The 17,357-nt window shown below is 54.3% G+C and overlaps 1 protein-coding gene across 1 annotated transcript; it reads right to left on the bottom strand.

The window, feature by feature from the left end:
* Positions 1-2,910: 2,910 nt before the first annotated feature.
* Atp4a (ATPase H+/K+ transporting alpha subunit) lies at positions 2,911-15,301 on the bottom strand. The gene is made up of 22 exons (XM_023721517.1): positions 15,272-15,301; positions 15,037-15,177; positions 14,877-14,936; positions 14,335-14,538; positions 13,065-13,178; positions 12,617-12,869; positions 12,075-12,343; positions 11,278-11,476; positions 10,850-10,959; positions 10,635-10,769; positions 9,976-10,168; positions 9,179-9,354; positions 8,057-8,193; positions 7,820-7,970; positions 7,575-7,743; positions 7,324-7,478; positions 6,133-6,256; positions 5,520-5,665; positions 4,125-4,258; positions 3,651-3,752; positions 3,467-3,558; positions 2,911-3,271 (listed from the first exon to the last, which is right to left on the bottom strand). Exons 1-22 carry the CDS (start codon positions 15,281-15,283, stop codon positions 3,243-3,245), a joined length of 3,105 nt encoding a protein of 1,034 aa, XP_023577285.1. The 5' UTR covers positions 15,284-15,301; the 3' UTR covers positions 2,911-3,242.
* Positions 15,302-17,357: the final 2,056 nt, after the last annotated feature.

Genomic DNA, 17,357 nt, shown 5'->3' with positions numbered 1-17,357 from the left:
CTTATTCTACTGAGCCATCTCCCCGGCCCTATAGATTTGATTCTTAGCTTCTCAGTGTTTTGACTCAGGTCTGTGACCCTCAGATCAAATTCTGGCCTAACTTCTCAAAGTGGAGAGCCAAATAAAGTATTTAAGTCCAACTGCTTGGACATATCCTGGATGCCACTCTCGACCATCACTGTCACCTCCCCTTCTTGGTCCATTGGGCCAGCTCTTTGCCCATTTCCTCCCTCTTTCCAGTGGGAGGTATCGGGCAGGGCTTTGAGTATCACTTAAGCTCCACTTTGATGTAGATCCTGCCCTGAGGAAAGTTCTCTTCAGCCCTGGAATTCCAGTAATCCTCAGGGCATAGGATAGGACAGTGGCCCCCTTCCTCTAGCAGGATTTCATGGTCCTTTGTGTTATTTAACTTTAGTCCTAGGAAAAGTCAGCTCTACTGGGAGTCTTGGAGTTCTCAGGTGGGGAAGCCATTACCTAGCTCAGCACCCTGAGTAAATATCACCCACCTGTGTCTTGGGAGCTGTGAGTGCTCGACTACCTCAGCTTTGATGGGGAAAGGAAATTGATGGGGTGCACCCCAGCTGTTCTGGGGAGAGATCATGGAGTCACTTTTACATCTCCATCTCGTGACCTACCTAGCTTTTATACATGTTGGAACAAGTGAAGTTTTGCAGAAATGACCAGCTGTCTGAAATAATTCCATCTCACATGGAGTTAAGGGGGGACTAGAATGGCTAAAAATGGTGTGAGGTGCACAGGCCATAGTGATCAGGCTATGACTGACACCTGGGCAGTGGTAGACTGTGATGACCAAGGCAAGAGTGAATGAAGAGCAAACAGTATTGGGATGCAGAGGAGCTGCCCAACCCAGCCAGAGTAGGCTCTGAGGAGAGGGTGTATGAGCTGAGACCCAGGGGCTGAGTTAGTGGAGCAAGGCAGATACAGTGTAGAGCCCAGAGTAAGGGCCTGGCTTCCAGGGGAGTGTTAAGAACTGGGACTTGTGAAAAGTTGGTAGGGGCCAGAGCAGAGAAGATTCTGAATGCTCGCTGAGGGGTTTTATACAACAATGGGGAACCATGGAGCATTGTAGGCAAGGGAAGGACAGGGTCTTAGGAAGCTTTTGTGTGGAGGAGACTGAAGCCAGGCGGCCAGGGTAGAAGGAGGAGTGTGGTCCTGTAGGAGACACTTCCAGATCCTCGTCTTGATCCAAGAAGCCAATATTTGTAATTCCAAAGTTACATTATTGGAATCTCATCAAATTGATTCCAATCTACCACTTTCAGTGCAACCCACGGCAAAAATAAAGACACTAAATTATATTTTCAATCATCGGGGAGTCAAGGGGCTAAGTCCAGCCACGAAGATGGCTTTCTGGAACCAAGAGAGCAACCCAGGGCCTCACCCGGTTTTTATTCAGTAGGGGTGTGGCTTGAGGAGGATTGACTGAGAATTGTGGGAAGTAGGTGATCATTGTGAGCTGAGCTAGGTGGGTAGCCTAAATTTACCTCTGCGATATTGCAGAGAGAGTAATCTGCATTATATAATATCTAATGTTTTGGTAAGTCTGGTGCTTCAGCTTTGATGTAGTCTTTCAAGCCCCAGGAAGTCATAGCCTCTATCTCGAGGCTCTGTCCCACCGCAGGCATGAGGTGGCACAGAGCATTACCGTCCTGTCTCCACCCGGCTCACATTAAAGAGCAGCAGGTGTAGGTTACCAGGGAAACACGCACGCCACCCTCAGAGACTATCACCAACACCTCAGCTAGACCAATACGTGTCGTTTAAGGTCAAATGAAGGATAAACAGAAGTCCTAGCCAGCTCTGTCAGAACAATACGAGGAAATAGGGTCAGGCTCAGTCAAAATGGCAACTGTCGCTTTTCTTTCAAGGAGAGCTGCTCAGGTGGCCTCCACATGGTCCGAAGCCAAATCTGAGAGGTGGTGGTAGCCAATGGGCTTTTATTCATCAGCAAGGGGCACAGTGGGGAGATGACAGGTTCAGAAGGGACACAAAGGAGATCAGGGAGGTTCACGCTTGAGGCTTGGAAGCTCCCTAAGGACTCCCCTTGTTGCCCAGGGAGAAGGGTCCACATTGATTAGACAGTAGAGCTATCAGTGACATTGAACAGTGGGTAGGAATGGGTTTGGGAGATGATAGGCAGGCCAATGTGGGTCACCTCAGATCTAGTGTGGAGGACAGAGGACAGATCTGAGCATCACTGCAGAAACAGAACTGAAGAGGTGGGACCTGAGGTTGTGGGGAAGAGGAAGCAGCCTGAGGCCCCACAGGAAAACTAGTAAAGAAGAGATGCGGATGTAGGACAAGTGTGCTAGGGAAAGGAGTGATGAGAGTGGGAGAGGGGAATCTTCAGCAGTAGCTTGGCTGAGGGGGGTGGACGTTACTCCAGGAGTCATTCAGAACTGATGATTTAACACGAGGATTTAGCTCAGTGGCACAGCACCTGCCTGGCAAGCATGAGGTTGTGAGTTCAATTCGCAGAACCAAAGGAAAAAAAGCGTTCAGGACCCCAGGAAGAGCAGGGATGTATGTGCTTGATATGGAGCAGACTTTGGCCCCCATGAGAACCCCCAGAAGAGAGAGGAGGTGCTAAGAACTGAAAGCCAAGAAGGGAGCAGGAGGAGAAAGGCCAGGCTTTGGTGGGGGGCACCTGTGGATACAGCCCAGCTGGCCTTGACATTCTGTAACCCTCACAAGGAAGCCGGAATCCACTTAGCAACTTTCTGAAGGAAGGTTTGCCAAGTGCCTACTATATGCCCAGCTGTGCTGAAGGCCCTGGAGATGCTGCAACCGACATGAATTGTTCTGTATTGTAGGGTTGTGGAGAGCAATGGTACTGGTGGGAAATGCTTAAGACGGCACTTGGCACCAAATAGCACAGTCAGGGCAAGCTGGCTTTATTACTGTCAGGCAGAGCATGTGGGTGATGAGCCCACAGGCAGCTCTAGTCCAGACTGGAGTCCTGAGCATGGACACACCTCCCCCAGGGCTGCCAACTCCCTGTCAAAGCCCCACTGGGAGCCATAGCCCTGTGCCAGGCTCCAGGAGGGTGGAAACTAGAGATGAGGAAAAGTAGTGGGAGGGTTCCTCCATGGCTCGGACACCATGGGCTGTAGAAGCCTATACAGGAGGGGCTGGGACTCCATTGTGCCAGCCAGAGAGTCCCATGGGCCCTGCCCCACCAGCCTCCAGTGGAAACGGAATGGTCAGAAGGTAGCTGTCCCCTAATAGTAGAGTTCTTTGTCCCACCAGCCTGGAAAAAGAGAAAAAGGAGGCTCAGTGTTGGGGGGAAGCTGGTTGGAGGGAACAGGGAGCTCAGAGATTAGGGACAGTGGCAGTGTGATATGGGGGAGGGGCTCAAAGGCTTGGTGGCCAAGTGTTAAGATCAAAACTGAGGGCAGCTGCTTTGAGGACCTTTCGGCCCCCCAGCGCCAGTGTCCATACTCACTCCCAGGGCAACAGCGAACTCCAAGTTTCCGGATTTCATCATAGACAAAGATGAGGAGTCCAAAGGGCATGGGGACCAGCCACCACTGGAACCTGATGGCACAGGCAGGTTGGCAGGGTGAAGCCCATCCCTAAGCCTGTGTCTCATGCCCCCCATCCCTCCACCTGTACCTCATGACCCTCACCGGATGGGCATGAAGTTGAAGATGTTGGGCATTCCAGGGCAGTAGCATAGGAAGCAGCCAATGCAGACCTGGAACACGATGGCAATCACCAGGATCCTGTTCCTACAGGTAGGGCAAGATGGGACAAGCTCAGAGGGCAGATTTGGTACAAAGACTTGACAGAAAGCAAGGCCCTGCGTTAAGGCAGGTCAGAGGTCACAGGCCGCAGGGAGTTCTTCTAAACCAGAGTGTCCATGCCTGTCTAAGAGCAGGAACCAGCCCTGTTCCTGTCACCTGTTAGCAGCTGAAACATGGAAGGCCAGTGGGTGCTCCACAGGGGAGCATGGAGCTGATAAGGATACGTATCAATACATTGGCCTCTGGAACACCGCATGATGTTTGCTGGCCGTGGTGAGCCCTGGTCAGGACCTGATGGGAGTTGGGACCAGGGGGTGGAGGGCAGGGTGGGGCAGAGCTGCGGCCAGCTGCGGACACCTGAAGAAGCCCTGCTGGAAAGCTGAGAGACGGCGCGTCTTGCGGATGAGGACGTCAGCGATCTGGCACATCTCGATACTGATGAAGAACACGGTGTAGCAAGTGTATTGCTGGTACAGGCGCTGCCCAAACGTCTGTGGGCCAGAGAGAAGCAGGCTCAGCCTGAGCCCAACGCAGAGCCCCTCCAGGCACTGAGCACTGAACTCTTTGGCTATGACCCTAAAAGCTCCCTCCCCTTTGCATGAGTCAGCTTAGGAGAGAGGAGAACAGCACCTGCAGAATCCCTAAGCCTAACAGAGCCTGGAGAGCCTCATGTGGGCACACAGTGGGCTGAGCCAGGCTGCTTGCACCACAAAAGGGGGAGGTAGTGTCCCAGGCACTCAAAAGAAGCAGTCCAGGGAGAAGGGAATTGGAATCCTGAGGCAGGACTCCAGGGGCCAGCAGATGGCGCGATGAGTGAGAGGGCCAGGCGGGGCTCTGGGGAACACAAGGCATGTAGCCACTTGAAGGGGCAGACACTGCACTCCCTTCTTCAGCACAGCTCATGTTAATAGCAGCTAAGCTACTGTGCCCCAGCAGCAACAGTGCTCCGCATAAGTTATGGCGCCCCATCTTCCCACCAACCCTATACAGGAGATCAATGGAGCTGGGGCTGCAGCCTGTATCAGATGTCCCCAAAGGGGATGAGGCCCCCCAAGGACTTCCAGGCCCCACCCACAGGGTTTCTGACTCCAGAGGTCTGGGGTAGGGCCTGAGAATGTGTATTTACAATGAGTTTGCAGTGACACTGATGATGCTGCCCCAGGAATAAACAAAACCACCGAGGCAGACATCAGTATTCTCCCTATTTAACAGGTGAAGAAGCTGAGGCACAGAGGGAAGGCGAGTTGCTCAGGGTCACAGAGTTTATGGGAAGCAGTACCAGCCCATGAATCCAGGCAGTCTGGCTCCCAGGTCTGCACTCTTGTCCATGACAGTAAATGATTAAGAGGAATATCCTGATCTATAATTTGTTACTTTCCTGAGCAAACTAAACATATCTGCCAACTCCATCCAGCCTCACTGTGCTCCAGACCTTCACTGAAATGGGCCACACATGCCAAGACTCTGTGAGGGGTTCATCAGGGAAAGCAAGAGAAGGGTGCTCACCCCTTCCCCAAGATGATGTGCTCCTGTCAGGGCAGGGACAGGACCCGCCTGGAGCTGCTACTGCGAGTGGCAGAGGCAAAGGCAGAGACCGTATGGAAAAGGCTCCTGAGCCCAGGATTGGCAGACCAGGGGTGCCCAGGTTACTCTGGCTGGACTCCGTCCCACATGGAGCAGTGAAGGAACCATACACAAAATAGGTAGCACTGGGCACTAGGGCACTGTGGGAGGGTGGGGGCAGGGCCTCACCCACTCCTGGCCATAGCTGTCCTGAAGATCTTGCAGGTGATGGTCCTCCCACTGCGGCCGCAGCCCCACGCAGAGCAGAGGGAACCAGCCCTCCTGGGCCATGGCCGTGAAGTAGTCAGTGAAGCCCGCGAATGACTGGATAGCTCCTGGGAGAGAGGCAGGGAGGGGCAGGGAGGGGCAGGGAGGGACAGGGAGGGACAGGGACAGAGACAGAGACATCACAGGGTCACCAAAAGGCAGGGGCCAGAGATATGCAAGGAGAGCCACAGAGGTAAGGCCAGGCACATGGAAGCGGCCATGGAGACAGAAACAGACAGGGATAGACCCAGAGAGATTGGTAGGAACACAAGGTACAAAGAGAGACAGAAGTGTAGAAAGACAGATGGGGACAAAAACAGGGAGAGAGACACCCAGACTCTCCAAAAGACCAAGAGACCAGACACCATGGGGCCAGAAAGAAAACACCTCACACAGATGGACGCAGAGAACAACCAACCCCCAAGATCAAAGATGACACCAAGATACAAAGCAAGCAGGGCCTATGTCACATTGGGGAGCCCAAGGCAAAGGGCCACCCTACCAAAAGCACCACCTCTTGGCCCACAGCACTCACCGACCTGGAAGTAGGAATAGGCAGCCAGAGGCTCATTGACCAACCGGTCACGCTTTGGGTTTCGTGGGCGCAGGTGCATGATGTCACTCTCGGCCTTCTCATACGCCAGGGACACAGAGGGAAACTGGCCAAAAGCAGAAAGAACCAGGGGTTCCTGTCCTCAGAGATCTGGAGTCACCCCTACTCTCAACCTTTGGGCAAGAGCAGAACTGACAGGATTTGCAGTGGCCACACCTGCTGGGACAGCCTGGGTCCAGTGGGCCCTGTGGGCATGTCAGTGTGTCTGTCACAGTGCCCTGGTGTCTACCTCCATGAAAATATTTGCTGTTATTACTGTCCGTCCTGCTCTGGCTGGATGCCTACCTTTCCCTCCCCACTCCACCTTCCTCATTTTTTCTTCTGTTCCTGGCATTTTGCCCTCTGGCCTCTCAGTCACTCCAGTCTGGACCCCTCTGCTTCCTTTATGTTTTTTCTGTTCCTTATTCTATTTCTTTTGTCCCTGTCTCTATTCCCTTTCTGATTGTGTGTCTCTGTGTCTCTGTCTCTATTCCTCTTTGTCACTTTGTAACTCAGTTCTCTTCTCTCTCCCAGTGACCATGTTCCTGCCCTTCCAACTGTCTGTGACAGCAGAGTGGCACCAGAGTGTAATAATCAAGGGCACAGACCCTGGAGTGCCTGCCTGGTAGCTGTGCAGCTTGAAGCAAGCCATTTAGCCCAATTCTGCCTCAGTGAGTACATCAGTAAAATGGGAAGGATGACATTAGCCACATTAATGTGCACTTGGCCAAAGTGAGCACTGTGTAAGTATCACTGAATCAACATCTGTCAACATGGCCAGGCAGTGAGCTGCAGTCAGGGCTGCTTTCTGTCCATAAGCCTTGGGGCCTAAGGTGGTCATTTTTTTCCCTGTCTGTTAAGGGATGTCCATCTGTGATGCCCACCTGGCCAGCTCTTTGTGCTGTTGACATCTCTGTCCATATCTGAGCTGCCTGTGTCCATGATGGGTCTGTCCATGCCTATCTGATCTATTTGCTGCCTTCCTGTGTGTCCATTTTTGGTCATTTCTGTATTATCTGTGTCTCTTTGTCCAGGAACACCTGTGGTAGCCTTAATCTATCGTGTCTGCCATGGGCATCTGTCATGGGGCACTGTGTGTGTGTATGTGGTGGGGCATGAGGGCTGCAGACTCACAATGTCAGTGCAGAGTTCTATGAAGAGGATGGTGATGCACCCAAGGGGCAGGGGCACGCTGACAGTGATGTAGATGAGGTAGGGGGTCAGTTCTGGAATGTTCTTTGTCAGTGTGTAGGCGATGGACTTCTTTAGGTTATCAAAGATCAGCCGGCCTGTGGGTACAGCAGGCACAGTGAGCACCTCAGTTCTTCACAGCCCACTTCCTCCTGTGCCCACAGAGCCTGCCCCTTCCCCAGCCTGGCCCAGACCCTGCTCCACGCCCGTCACGATGGAAGCAAAGTTGTCATCCAGCAGGATCATGTCGGCTGCATTTTTGGCAGCATCTGAGCCAGCGATGCCCATGGCCACACCAATGTCTGCTTTCTTCAGGGCCGGGGAATCATTCACACCATCCCCTGTCACAGCCACAATTGCGCCCTGCAGGTAGTGGATGGAGGTGGTCAGTGAGATGCCAGCCCAGGGCCCACTAGCCCACCCTCCATAGCAATCTTACTAGTCGCTGGCAGCTTTCCACTATCACCAGCTTCTGCTGGGGACTGGTGCGAGCGAACACCATCTCGGGGTGGGTGCGCAGGGCCTCCACCAGCTCTGATGGATCCATGTCCTTCAGCTGCATTCCATTGATCACACAGGCTCGGGCATCCCTGGGGGCGGGGTGGGGTAGAAGGGCGTCATGGGTTCAGTCTGCATGGGGAGCAAGGAGACCATGGAGAGGCCAGAAGGGGCTTACTTCCGGTTGACCTGGTCCACAGGCACGCGAAGGCGGGCAGCAATGTCCTCCACCGTCTCACTGCCTTCCGAGATGATGCCCACACTGGCTGCAATGGCCTTGGCTGTAATGGGGTGGTCTCCTGTAACCATGATCACCTGTGGGAGACCAGTGGCACCTTGACTCCTTCAGATCAGTCCAGTTTCCCTGTCCTCCCTGATAGACATTTATTCATTTATTCAACCAAGTGTGTCCCTTGCTATGCTGCTGGGACAAAACAGACAAAATTCCCTGTTCTTATAGAGCCAGTGTAGTAGAGGAGACAGAAAAGAGAGAAATGAATCATATAGGGAGAGAGGAAATTAAGCGCATTTAAAAAGTTAATTTTGCCTAGGGAGGGCCTCATGGAGGTAACATTTAAGCAGAGACCCAAAAGAAGGGAGGGAGTTGGCCACATGGAAATCTGGGGAAAGTGCATTCCTGCCAGCGCAAAGGCCCTGAGGTAAGAACTTGCCTGAACTGTTAAATGCCAGGAAGAACATGGAAGGAGAGGATGAACAAGGGGTTTGGGGCTAAGGAATGCATTCAGAAAAGTAATTAGGGTCAGGTTTTCAGAGCCTTAAAGGCTACATGGAGGGCTTTGGAGTTGCTTGCTCAGCACTGGCTCCTCCACCCTCGATTTATGATTGGGGAATGATCTCTGTCCCCCAGGCCACTGGGTCACTGACCAAGATTAGGCAAGGTGGGGCTGAGGATGTAGTTCAGCAGCACAAGCGCCTCCCTGGCAAGCGCAAGGTTCTAAGTTCAATTCCCAGTAAAAAAGAAAGATTAGCCACTGCAACTGGCTCAGGGTGAGCCTGTGAGCCAACCAAGGAGAGCTATAAGTTAAAGCCTCCTGGAGGTGGGGATGGAGCTCATCTTTCCCTATCTGAGGGACTGCTTGAGAATAAAGCCAGTGGAGAGAAAAGCAGAGCTGAGACATAAAATCAAAGTCCTAGTGACACTAAGCTCCTGAATCCAACTTTATCTGAAGTGTTCTGCCCTAGAACTTTTTAGTATCATACACTAATATATTTTGGGTGAAAGTGCTTCCAGCTGGGTTTCTGTCACAGGTTCCTGGCTGTCCCCTCCCAATAGGCGTACCCGGATGCCTGCTGTGCGGCACTTGAGCACAGCATCAGGGACAGTGGCCCTCGGTGGGTCAATCATGGATACGAGTCCCGCAAAGCAGAGGCCACTACTTGGAAAGTTCATGGCCTCCACATCAAAGGCATAGCCAGGTGGGTATTCCTTCTCATTCAGGTAGAGCTGGCAGAAGCCTGGCCAGAAAACAGGAAAATGAGAAGAGTCTGAGCAGACCCCACTCCAGCAAGGCCTGGGCTACTAAAATAGCCAGGCCTCCTGCACCCATTGCCTGCAGATGCCCAGCACATCAACTGAATTCATCCTTCCAACCACCCTGTATGTGTATCCCCATCTCACAGGTGAGAAAACTGAGGCTTAGAAAGGAAACATTTCTTGATGGTGCGCACAAGGCAAATAAAGTGAAAGAGCTAGATCCGTACCTTCCAGGGTAGAGGCAAGGACTAGGGAAATGGAAGAGGTGAAGACAACAGCGAGAGATTGCCTGAAGGTCAAGACAAGGGCCAAAAAAAAAAAGACAAGAACCAAGAAATGTCTTGAGTTGAGACAAGGACTCAGGGAAAAGCAAAGGATCAAGAGAAGGACCCAGTCAGGTGGAATGAGGGCCAGAGTCGGGGAAAATCAAGGTGTCCTATAGATGCAGAAGGTCAGGGTGAAGACAAGAGCGCGCTAAGTATCCAGTGAGTGTGTGGCTGGGGCCAATCAGCTGCTGCTGGGCTGAGAATGGGAAGGGTCTGCGGAAGCTCCTCCCCTCACCCCGGGTCCTCCCCACCCCTCCACCTCCAGGCGGGTCTCACCCAGCACACGCTCGCCCAGGCCTCCCAGGCTGAGGTAGGCAGTCTGGAAAGCCTCCCGCCACTGCTCGTCCAGGGGCAGCTCCTGGCCCTTGATGAGGATGGAGCTGCAGCGCTCCAGCACGCGCTCGGGGGCGCCCTTCATCACCAGCAGGTGCCGAGGGTCGCGCGGGTCCTCCAGGGTGTGGATGGACAGCTGCGGGAAGAGGGGCAGAGTGGGGGAGAGCGGGGCCGCGGGTGGCCGGGGCGGGGCCTGAAAGAGTCTGAGGAGGGCTTTGCGTGCTGGGCAGGTGTGTTGGGCAGGTCTTTGGTAAAGGCTGAAGGCCCGAGCCGGACTAGGAGCGGAGTCAGGGGCCTGGGCTCAAGGAATGGACTTCACAGGGAGCAGGTTAAGCTGGAGGCAGGATTTGATGGAGAGCTACTCCCAGCAGAGGGCCTAAGAGCCGAGAGCAGTCGGAGGTCCCCGCTCTAGAAGCTCTAGGGGGGGGTGGGGCTTGTTTGTGGGCGTGGCCTGAGCCGGGGTTGAGAGACCTGAAGTAGGGATGGGCTTTGGCCAGTGGGCGGTAGGGGGAATGAGCCCCGCCCATGTGTGGGTGTGTCCTCATGTGGGCGGGGCTGCTCGCTGAGGGCTGGACTAGAGGTCAGCTACCCGGGCTGCACACCTGAAACTTGTTAGTGGAATTAAAGGGGATCTCGCAGACTTTGGGGAAGCGGTCACGATAGCCCATGGCGTTGCCCAACGTCAGCTCTGAGAACTTGAGGAGCGCAGTCTCGGATGCATCTCCGATCACGATGCGCTGGGAACGGGGATCAATGTTAGCGTCTCACCTGGCTTCATCAGACTCCTGGCATCCTCTAGAACCCTCCAGGTGCTCACCTTGGGTACTGGTACCGCGTCCTGGCCGGACTTAAAGGCGGCACGGTTGCACAGGGTGAGCACACGGCACAGCGCCCGCCACGTTTCCGAGGACTGGTCAAACGTCTGCCCTGGAGACCAGGTTGGGCTGGACCCACTGGGGGAGGATTCCCCAGACCAAGCTCGAGCCCCTCCCCCTGCGTTCAGGTTGGAATCTCCTCCCTAGGCCTGGGTGTGGCACAGTTCATCCCTCCTAGCGCAGGAGGAAGTCTGTCCAGACTCAATTTTGAGTCTTCTGTGAGTCTGATAGAGTACCTTTGTGGGCCTGGAGCTGTCTCGGAGGACCCAGAACCTGGCCACCTCCCCATAACACAAAGCCTCCCCCAGGGTACCTCAGATCACCAGCAAGCGGATCCTGCCACAGCCCCAATCCTCTCCTGTGTCAGTACCTGACTGGTCTTCCGTAGTATCAGCGGTGTGAATGTGATTGTCAAACCACAGATGAGACACTGTCATGCGGTTCTGGGTGAGGGTCCCTGTCTTGTCTGAGCAGATCACGGATGTGGAGCCCAGGGTCTCCACGGCCTCCAGGTTTTTGACTACACAGTTCTTACTGGCCAGCCGCTTGGCTGTCAGAGACAGGCAGACCTGGGAATTGCGGGGGACACAGGTGTGAGTCCCAGTCCCTGTTTCCAGGCCCATTTCCCACCTCTCACTCAAAGCAGTGGGATCCTTATGCCAGCTACAGCATTTTGACTGCAACATTCTTCTGCCAAACAAGCATCCCTTTCTCCTAGGGATGTCTTCCCTTCTCTCCTCAGACACATTCTGAGCTGCCTCAGCCGAGGTTGTATTATTAGCAGAATCAAAATGACAAAATGAGCCCTGTAGACCTCCCCTGGCCAGGCCTCCACCCAGATGCTGTCAGCGACCAGGGTACATGCTACCTGCCCGTTCTGGACCTCCACTTCCTCCAATCCAGGACCCTGCCTATTCATCTCTGAGCTCTCCTAGGTGGCACAAGACATGTCCCAGAGAAGCCTGGTGTGTGCAGGATGATGGATGGATGATGGAAAGTTGGGGGTGGGGGCAGGAGAATGAATGAACAGGGAAAGTGGGGAATAGACAAGGAGGTAAGTGAATGGATGGATGGACAGGTGGCGAGGTGATGAGTCCACACCTGGATGAATGAACAACCAAGTACAGGCTCTCAGCTTCCTGTAACCCTTCCATCTCCCCCACTCACTGTGACAGTGGCCAGCAGTCCCTCAGGCACATAGGCCACCACAATGGCCATGAAGAAGACCATGGCCCGCAGGAAGGTGTAACCAATGCACATGGCCACTATAAAAAACGTGGCCCCAAAGAGTATGGCCAGGCCTGCGATGATGTCCACAAAATGCTCGATCTCAATAGCGATGGGCGTCTTCTCATTTTCCACTCCTGAGGCCAGAGATGCAATGCGTCCGATGATGGTGCGGTCCCCTGTGTTCACCACCAGGCCCTGGGCTGTGCCTGCAGTAGGGATGGGAGGGTGGCTCAGGGGTGTGGGCAGCAGCAGGGGCATGTTTGGCAGTGTGTAGAAGGGGCAGGCACCCAAGGCAGTGTGACGTGGGAAGAGGGTTCCCGTGGTGGATGATAGAGAAGCAGCGTGCTCTGGAGAAGAGGCAGGCATGTGGGGCAAGGAGGTATGTGACATGAGACATAGCAGAAGAGGGCCCAGTGGGGTCATAACAAGAAGCAGGGACCAGTGTGGCTATGGGGAGAGCAGGCAGGGGCTTCACAGACCCTCAAGGCACATGGTGGAGAAAAAGGCGATGTTGCGGGTCTCCAGGGGACTCTCATGGGTGCATTCGGGTGAGCGGGTCTGGGGCTCAGACTCTCCAGTGAGTGACGAGTTGTCCACCTTGCAGCCCTGGGCCGACAGGATGCGGATGTCTGCAGGCACGCGGTCCCCGCCTTTCATCTCTACCAGGTCCCCCACCACAAGCTGATCTGCATTGATCTGGAACTTGTCCCCGTCTCGGATCACTGTAGCTTGCTGTGGGGCAGAGGCAGCAAAGGAGAGCAGGGCAGGCATGAGGGTGGTCATTGCTGAGCGTAGTGGGAGTGGGAGGTGAAAGATGGGGAGAGATGGAGGCCGCAGATGGAGGCGAGGTGGACCGGATGGGAGGGACCCCAGGGAGATGCCAGGAAGCCCTCCTGAGGAGAGTCGGGTCAGGAGTTGGGGGCACACCTGGGGCACAAGGTTCTTGAAGCTCGCAATGATATTGGTGCTCTTGAACTCCTGATAGTAGCCAAAGCAGCCAGTGACCACGACCACAGCAATGAGGGCCAGTGCCAGGTACAGCTGTGGGAAGAGGGGACCGGAGTTCTGTCCAGGGGCTGGCAACTCCCTGCTGGAGGGCACCAGCCTACTCTCTGGCCCCCTCTGTCTTTGGGGTCTCCCCTGTGGTGTTCCCCACTCTGCCCAGAAGTTTCACATACTGTTTGTGGTGGCTGAGCACCTATCCCTTTGTTCTGCATATGCCACATTTGTCACCCTGTGTACTTTATTCCATATTTCTTGGCTCCTGAAGCATGGGTCTCCCACATCCCCATATCCTGTGACCTATGCCCTGTGTCACTATGTTCCCTGGTCTTACAGGTTCCCTTTTCCTGTGTCCCCCAAGACTGACATTCCCCAGGTCTGCCTAAGTCTCCTGTGTTCCCATCACCTAGTCCCGTGTCACAAGCTTCATATTTTGTGTTTTCCATAATCTGTATTTGACCCTCTTTGTCCTCTGAGACCACTAGTTCTGTGTCCTCGTGTCCCCATTTCCATGATTGTGTGCTGCAGACATCATGCTTCATAGTCTGTGTCCTCCACAATTGGTGCCCAAGGTCCCAAACTCGGTCTCCACCCCATAGTCCCTGTCCTATGCCTTTTTATGTAGCACATGTCCTCTAGTCCCCAGGTGCTATGTTCTGACCCTTGTCTCTGTCTCTGTCTCTGTCTCTGCCTGTCTCTCTCGTTCTCTCTCTCTCTCTCTCTCTCTCTCTCTCTCTCTCTCTCTCTCTCTCTGCTTCTCAAATAACCATCTATCCCTGTGTCTTGTGTCCCCTGTATCTTAGGCCTTGGTGTCCCATAGGCCTAAGTCCCTTTATCCCCTGGACTGTGTCCTTGGTCTATCCTTTATACTCATGACCTCTGTTTTTCCAAGTCTCATACCTTATACGTTGTGTTTCCCTGTCTATAAATGCCATCTTTGTTCCCTGTTCCTGCAGGCCCATCTTTGATGTCCTTGTATAACCAATGACCCCTGTCCTTGGCCCTTTCTACCTTCCAGTGTCCTCCATCCCCCAGGACCCACATCTCAGAACAGCATCCCTCTCTCTGTATCCCCATCCTGCATCCTTTTACCCTGGGTCCTAGGCCCAGTGTCCTCTCTCTCACAACAAATGCAAATCAGTCAATGTCCTTAGTCCCTATACCCCGTGTCTGCCCCGCAGCAACCAACACTCACATTGTCATCAGTGGTGAGGTCACCCTCACTGGCCTGGATGGCAAAGGCAATGAGGCAGATGGCAGCAGCCACCCACATGAGGCATTGCAGACCTCCGGCCAGCTGCCTGGCAAACTTGACGTACTCTGGGGTGCCCTTGGGTGGCCTCAGTGCATTGGGCCCATCCCGCAGCAGCAGCTCGGCCGCCAGGCTTGCAGAGAGGCCCTGGGGACAGAGGAGCAGGATGTGGTGGGGACTGAAGAACCTTCCTTCCACCGTGTGCCTTTTACTCTCACTTTCTCCTTCCCTCTCTACCTCTCCTGTCCGTCCTTTTCCTCCCAGTTTCTATCTCTCCCTTCCTGCCCTTTCCTCCCTCTCTCCTTTATTCCCTCCTCTCTGTCACCTTCCTTGTTCACTAGCTCCTTCTGTTGTTTCTCTCCCTGTCTCTTGCCCATCTTTGCCCTTTCTGTCTCTCTCTGGATTTGGCCCTCCCCCACTCTTCTCCGCTTCCTCTCTCCTCCGCCCTCTCCCCACCCTGGGCGCTCCACTCCCACCCAGCTCACCTTGACGGCACTGGTCTTGTATTTCTGCTCCAGCTCCGCCACGGACAGCTGGTGGTCATTCTGCAGCGGGGAGCAGGAAACTTGCTCTTTGGCTCCCACCGGACCCCACCCCTGCCCGGTGCCTCTGCCCTGGCCCTGCCCCAGCCCAGCCGATGCTCACGATCTCCATCTCCTTCTTCATGTTCTCCAGCTTCTCCTTCTTCTTGCCTCCCCCGCCGCCTGCCTTCTTCTTGCTCATCTTGGCGGCCATGTCCCCACCAGGCCCGGACCCCAGCTCCACCGAGTAGAGCTCGTAATTTTCCTGGGAATGGGGTAGAGCAATGGATGCAATGGAGCCATGCCACTGAGATGCCCTCACCCTACCCTCCAGCCCCCGGCCCCTGGACGCCACGCACTGCCTTCCCCATGGTGCGTGGTCCTCTGCCCTCCTCGACCCAGACAGAGCCTGGGCTCTGGACCATGCCTGATATACCAAGGGAGGGCAGGGGTGGAGCAACCCCAGCTGATTACAGCTGATTACGGAGCTCCTTGGGGCGACCTCCAGGCCTGCACAGCTCAGGGATTTCCTACTCAGCTGCCAGCACCCCCAAATCCCATGGCAACCTGCCACTCAGATCGGGGACCTCTGGGGACAACCACAGAAATGCTACCAGAAAGCAAGCAAGGGGAGCTCTCTGTGTGACAGGCTGTGTGCTAGGGGCTTTCCTGTATTTTATTTAGCCTTTCAACAGTCCTTTGAGGCAAAAACTCCCTTTACAGATGGAGAAACTGAGGCTCAAAGGAGTTAAGTCACCTGCCCTTGATCTCCAAGCTAGGACTTGATAAAGTCAGGACCCAGAACTGGGTAGGTGGGCTGCAGAGTGTCGTCTGGTGGCTCAGAGATGTTCTTTACCTAGGGCTTATTATGGGCTGGCCCCGCCCTGGGCAATTTACTCAAACGGTCTCATTACCTCCTCACAACAGCTCTAAAATTTACCTTCTCTTATTACCCCTGCTGTACAAGTGAGGAAACCGAGGCCCAGACAGTAAGGACTTCGGGGGACCAAGAATCAAGGACAGAATCCTAGCCCAGTTTTGACCCCAGAGCCTGACCTGGGATCCCTGGAGAGAAAACACAGACTTCACAGGAATAGCACCACACATGTACATATGTGCCATGTTCTGTACATATGTGACCTTGCACGCTCTTGTAACCCTTGTTCTGTGTTATTAGTACAGTTGTGCACAGGGGGAAACTGAGGTCCAGAGAGGTTCAATGAGGGTCCAGAAGCACTCTACCATTCCCTTCTCCCTACCCAGCACAACTGAGATGGAGAATGAGGAAAGGATGTGCCCAAGACTAGCCCAAGCTTGGTGCCAAGTGCCAGGAAGCCCGAGACCCTGCTTCACATCGCCCAGCGGCTTCTGGTGCCACCATGAGAGGGTGGAGAAGTGGTGGGGTCCTTGGCATGCTTTTGCTCTGCCCTTGTGGGCGTGTCTCCACATATGAGTACAGCTGATAAGATAATCGCCTTGGCAGTGTCCTTCTCCTCAGGAGAGGTCACCTGGGAAAGTCAAAGCTGGTGGGCACCCTGAGCTGCTCCCCACACCTCCCACACCCCCCACACCCCCAGCCCCCATCTGCTGCTCATCTCTAGCCTGCTGCTGGAGGCCCCCAGAGAATGCAGCAGGGGCACAGTCGTGCGGACTGCCCACTCAAGGTTCAGCTCCATCCCTCTGAACCTATGGCAGCCAGAGGCACTGCTTCTTCACTTGCAACCCCCCACACACACACACACACAGTGTTCCTTCTTGCACAGAATAAAATTCACCATCATTCCTGGGAGGTCTGGTCCTACCACTTCTCCTGCCTCAATCTTTGCGCTGGCTAGATGCACACGGGCACACAGGGCAGACCAAAGTTGTTCCTGCCCCAGGGCGTTGGCACTTGCAGCACCATCTGCCTGGTACTGGCCTCCTGAAATATGTGCAGAATTTTTCTCAGTTGCTGTGGGCCTCAGAACAATATCCTGGGGCCGGGGAGATGGCTCAGTGGAATAAGCGCTTCCCTGGCAAGCGCAAGGGCCTGAGTTCAATCCCTGGTTCCACCAAAAAAAAAAACCAAAAAACCAATATCCCTTCTTCATTGGACCCTTCCTGTGGTAACACCCACCCTGCATTGTATTCCATTCCCTGACCCTTTGCTTATCACACCTCATGCTGTAATGTGGTACTGAATTTTTATTTGTGTGATGCCGGTCTGGACCTGGGAGAAGGAAGACTGGGACCCGATTGTGTTTGTTGCTGTGTACATTCTGAGCACAGTGCCCCTGAGACACAAAGTGATACTAGACATTAATTCCTTGGTGGCTGGGACTATCCACTAGCAATCCTGGGACCCCTCGGGCAGGCTCTGAGCAGGTCTGTCTTTGGGAACTCTGAAGAGACCCACACTGTTGCCAGCCCCTCCACGCTGGTCCACCCGCCCCTACCTACAAAATA

The sequence above is a fragment of the Octodon degus genome, unplaced genomic scaffold, assembly GCF_000260255.1.
Source record: "Octodon degus isolate 3935 unplaced genomic scaffold, OctDeg1.0 scaffold00083, whole genome shotgun sequence".
Lineage (NCBI taxonomy): Eukaryota > Metazoa > Chordata > Mammalia > Rodentia > Octodontidae > Octodon > Octodon degus.
The sequence above is the reverse complement of the archived record's forward strand: the minus strand, read 5'-3'. Positions and strand labels throughout refer to the sequence as shown.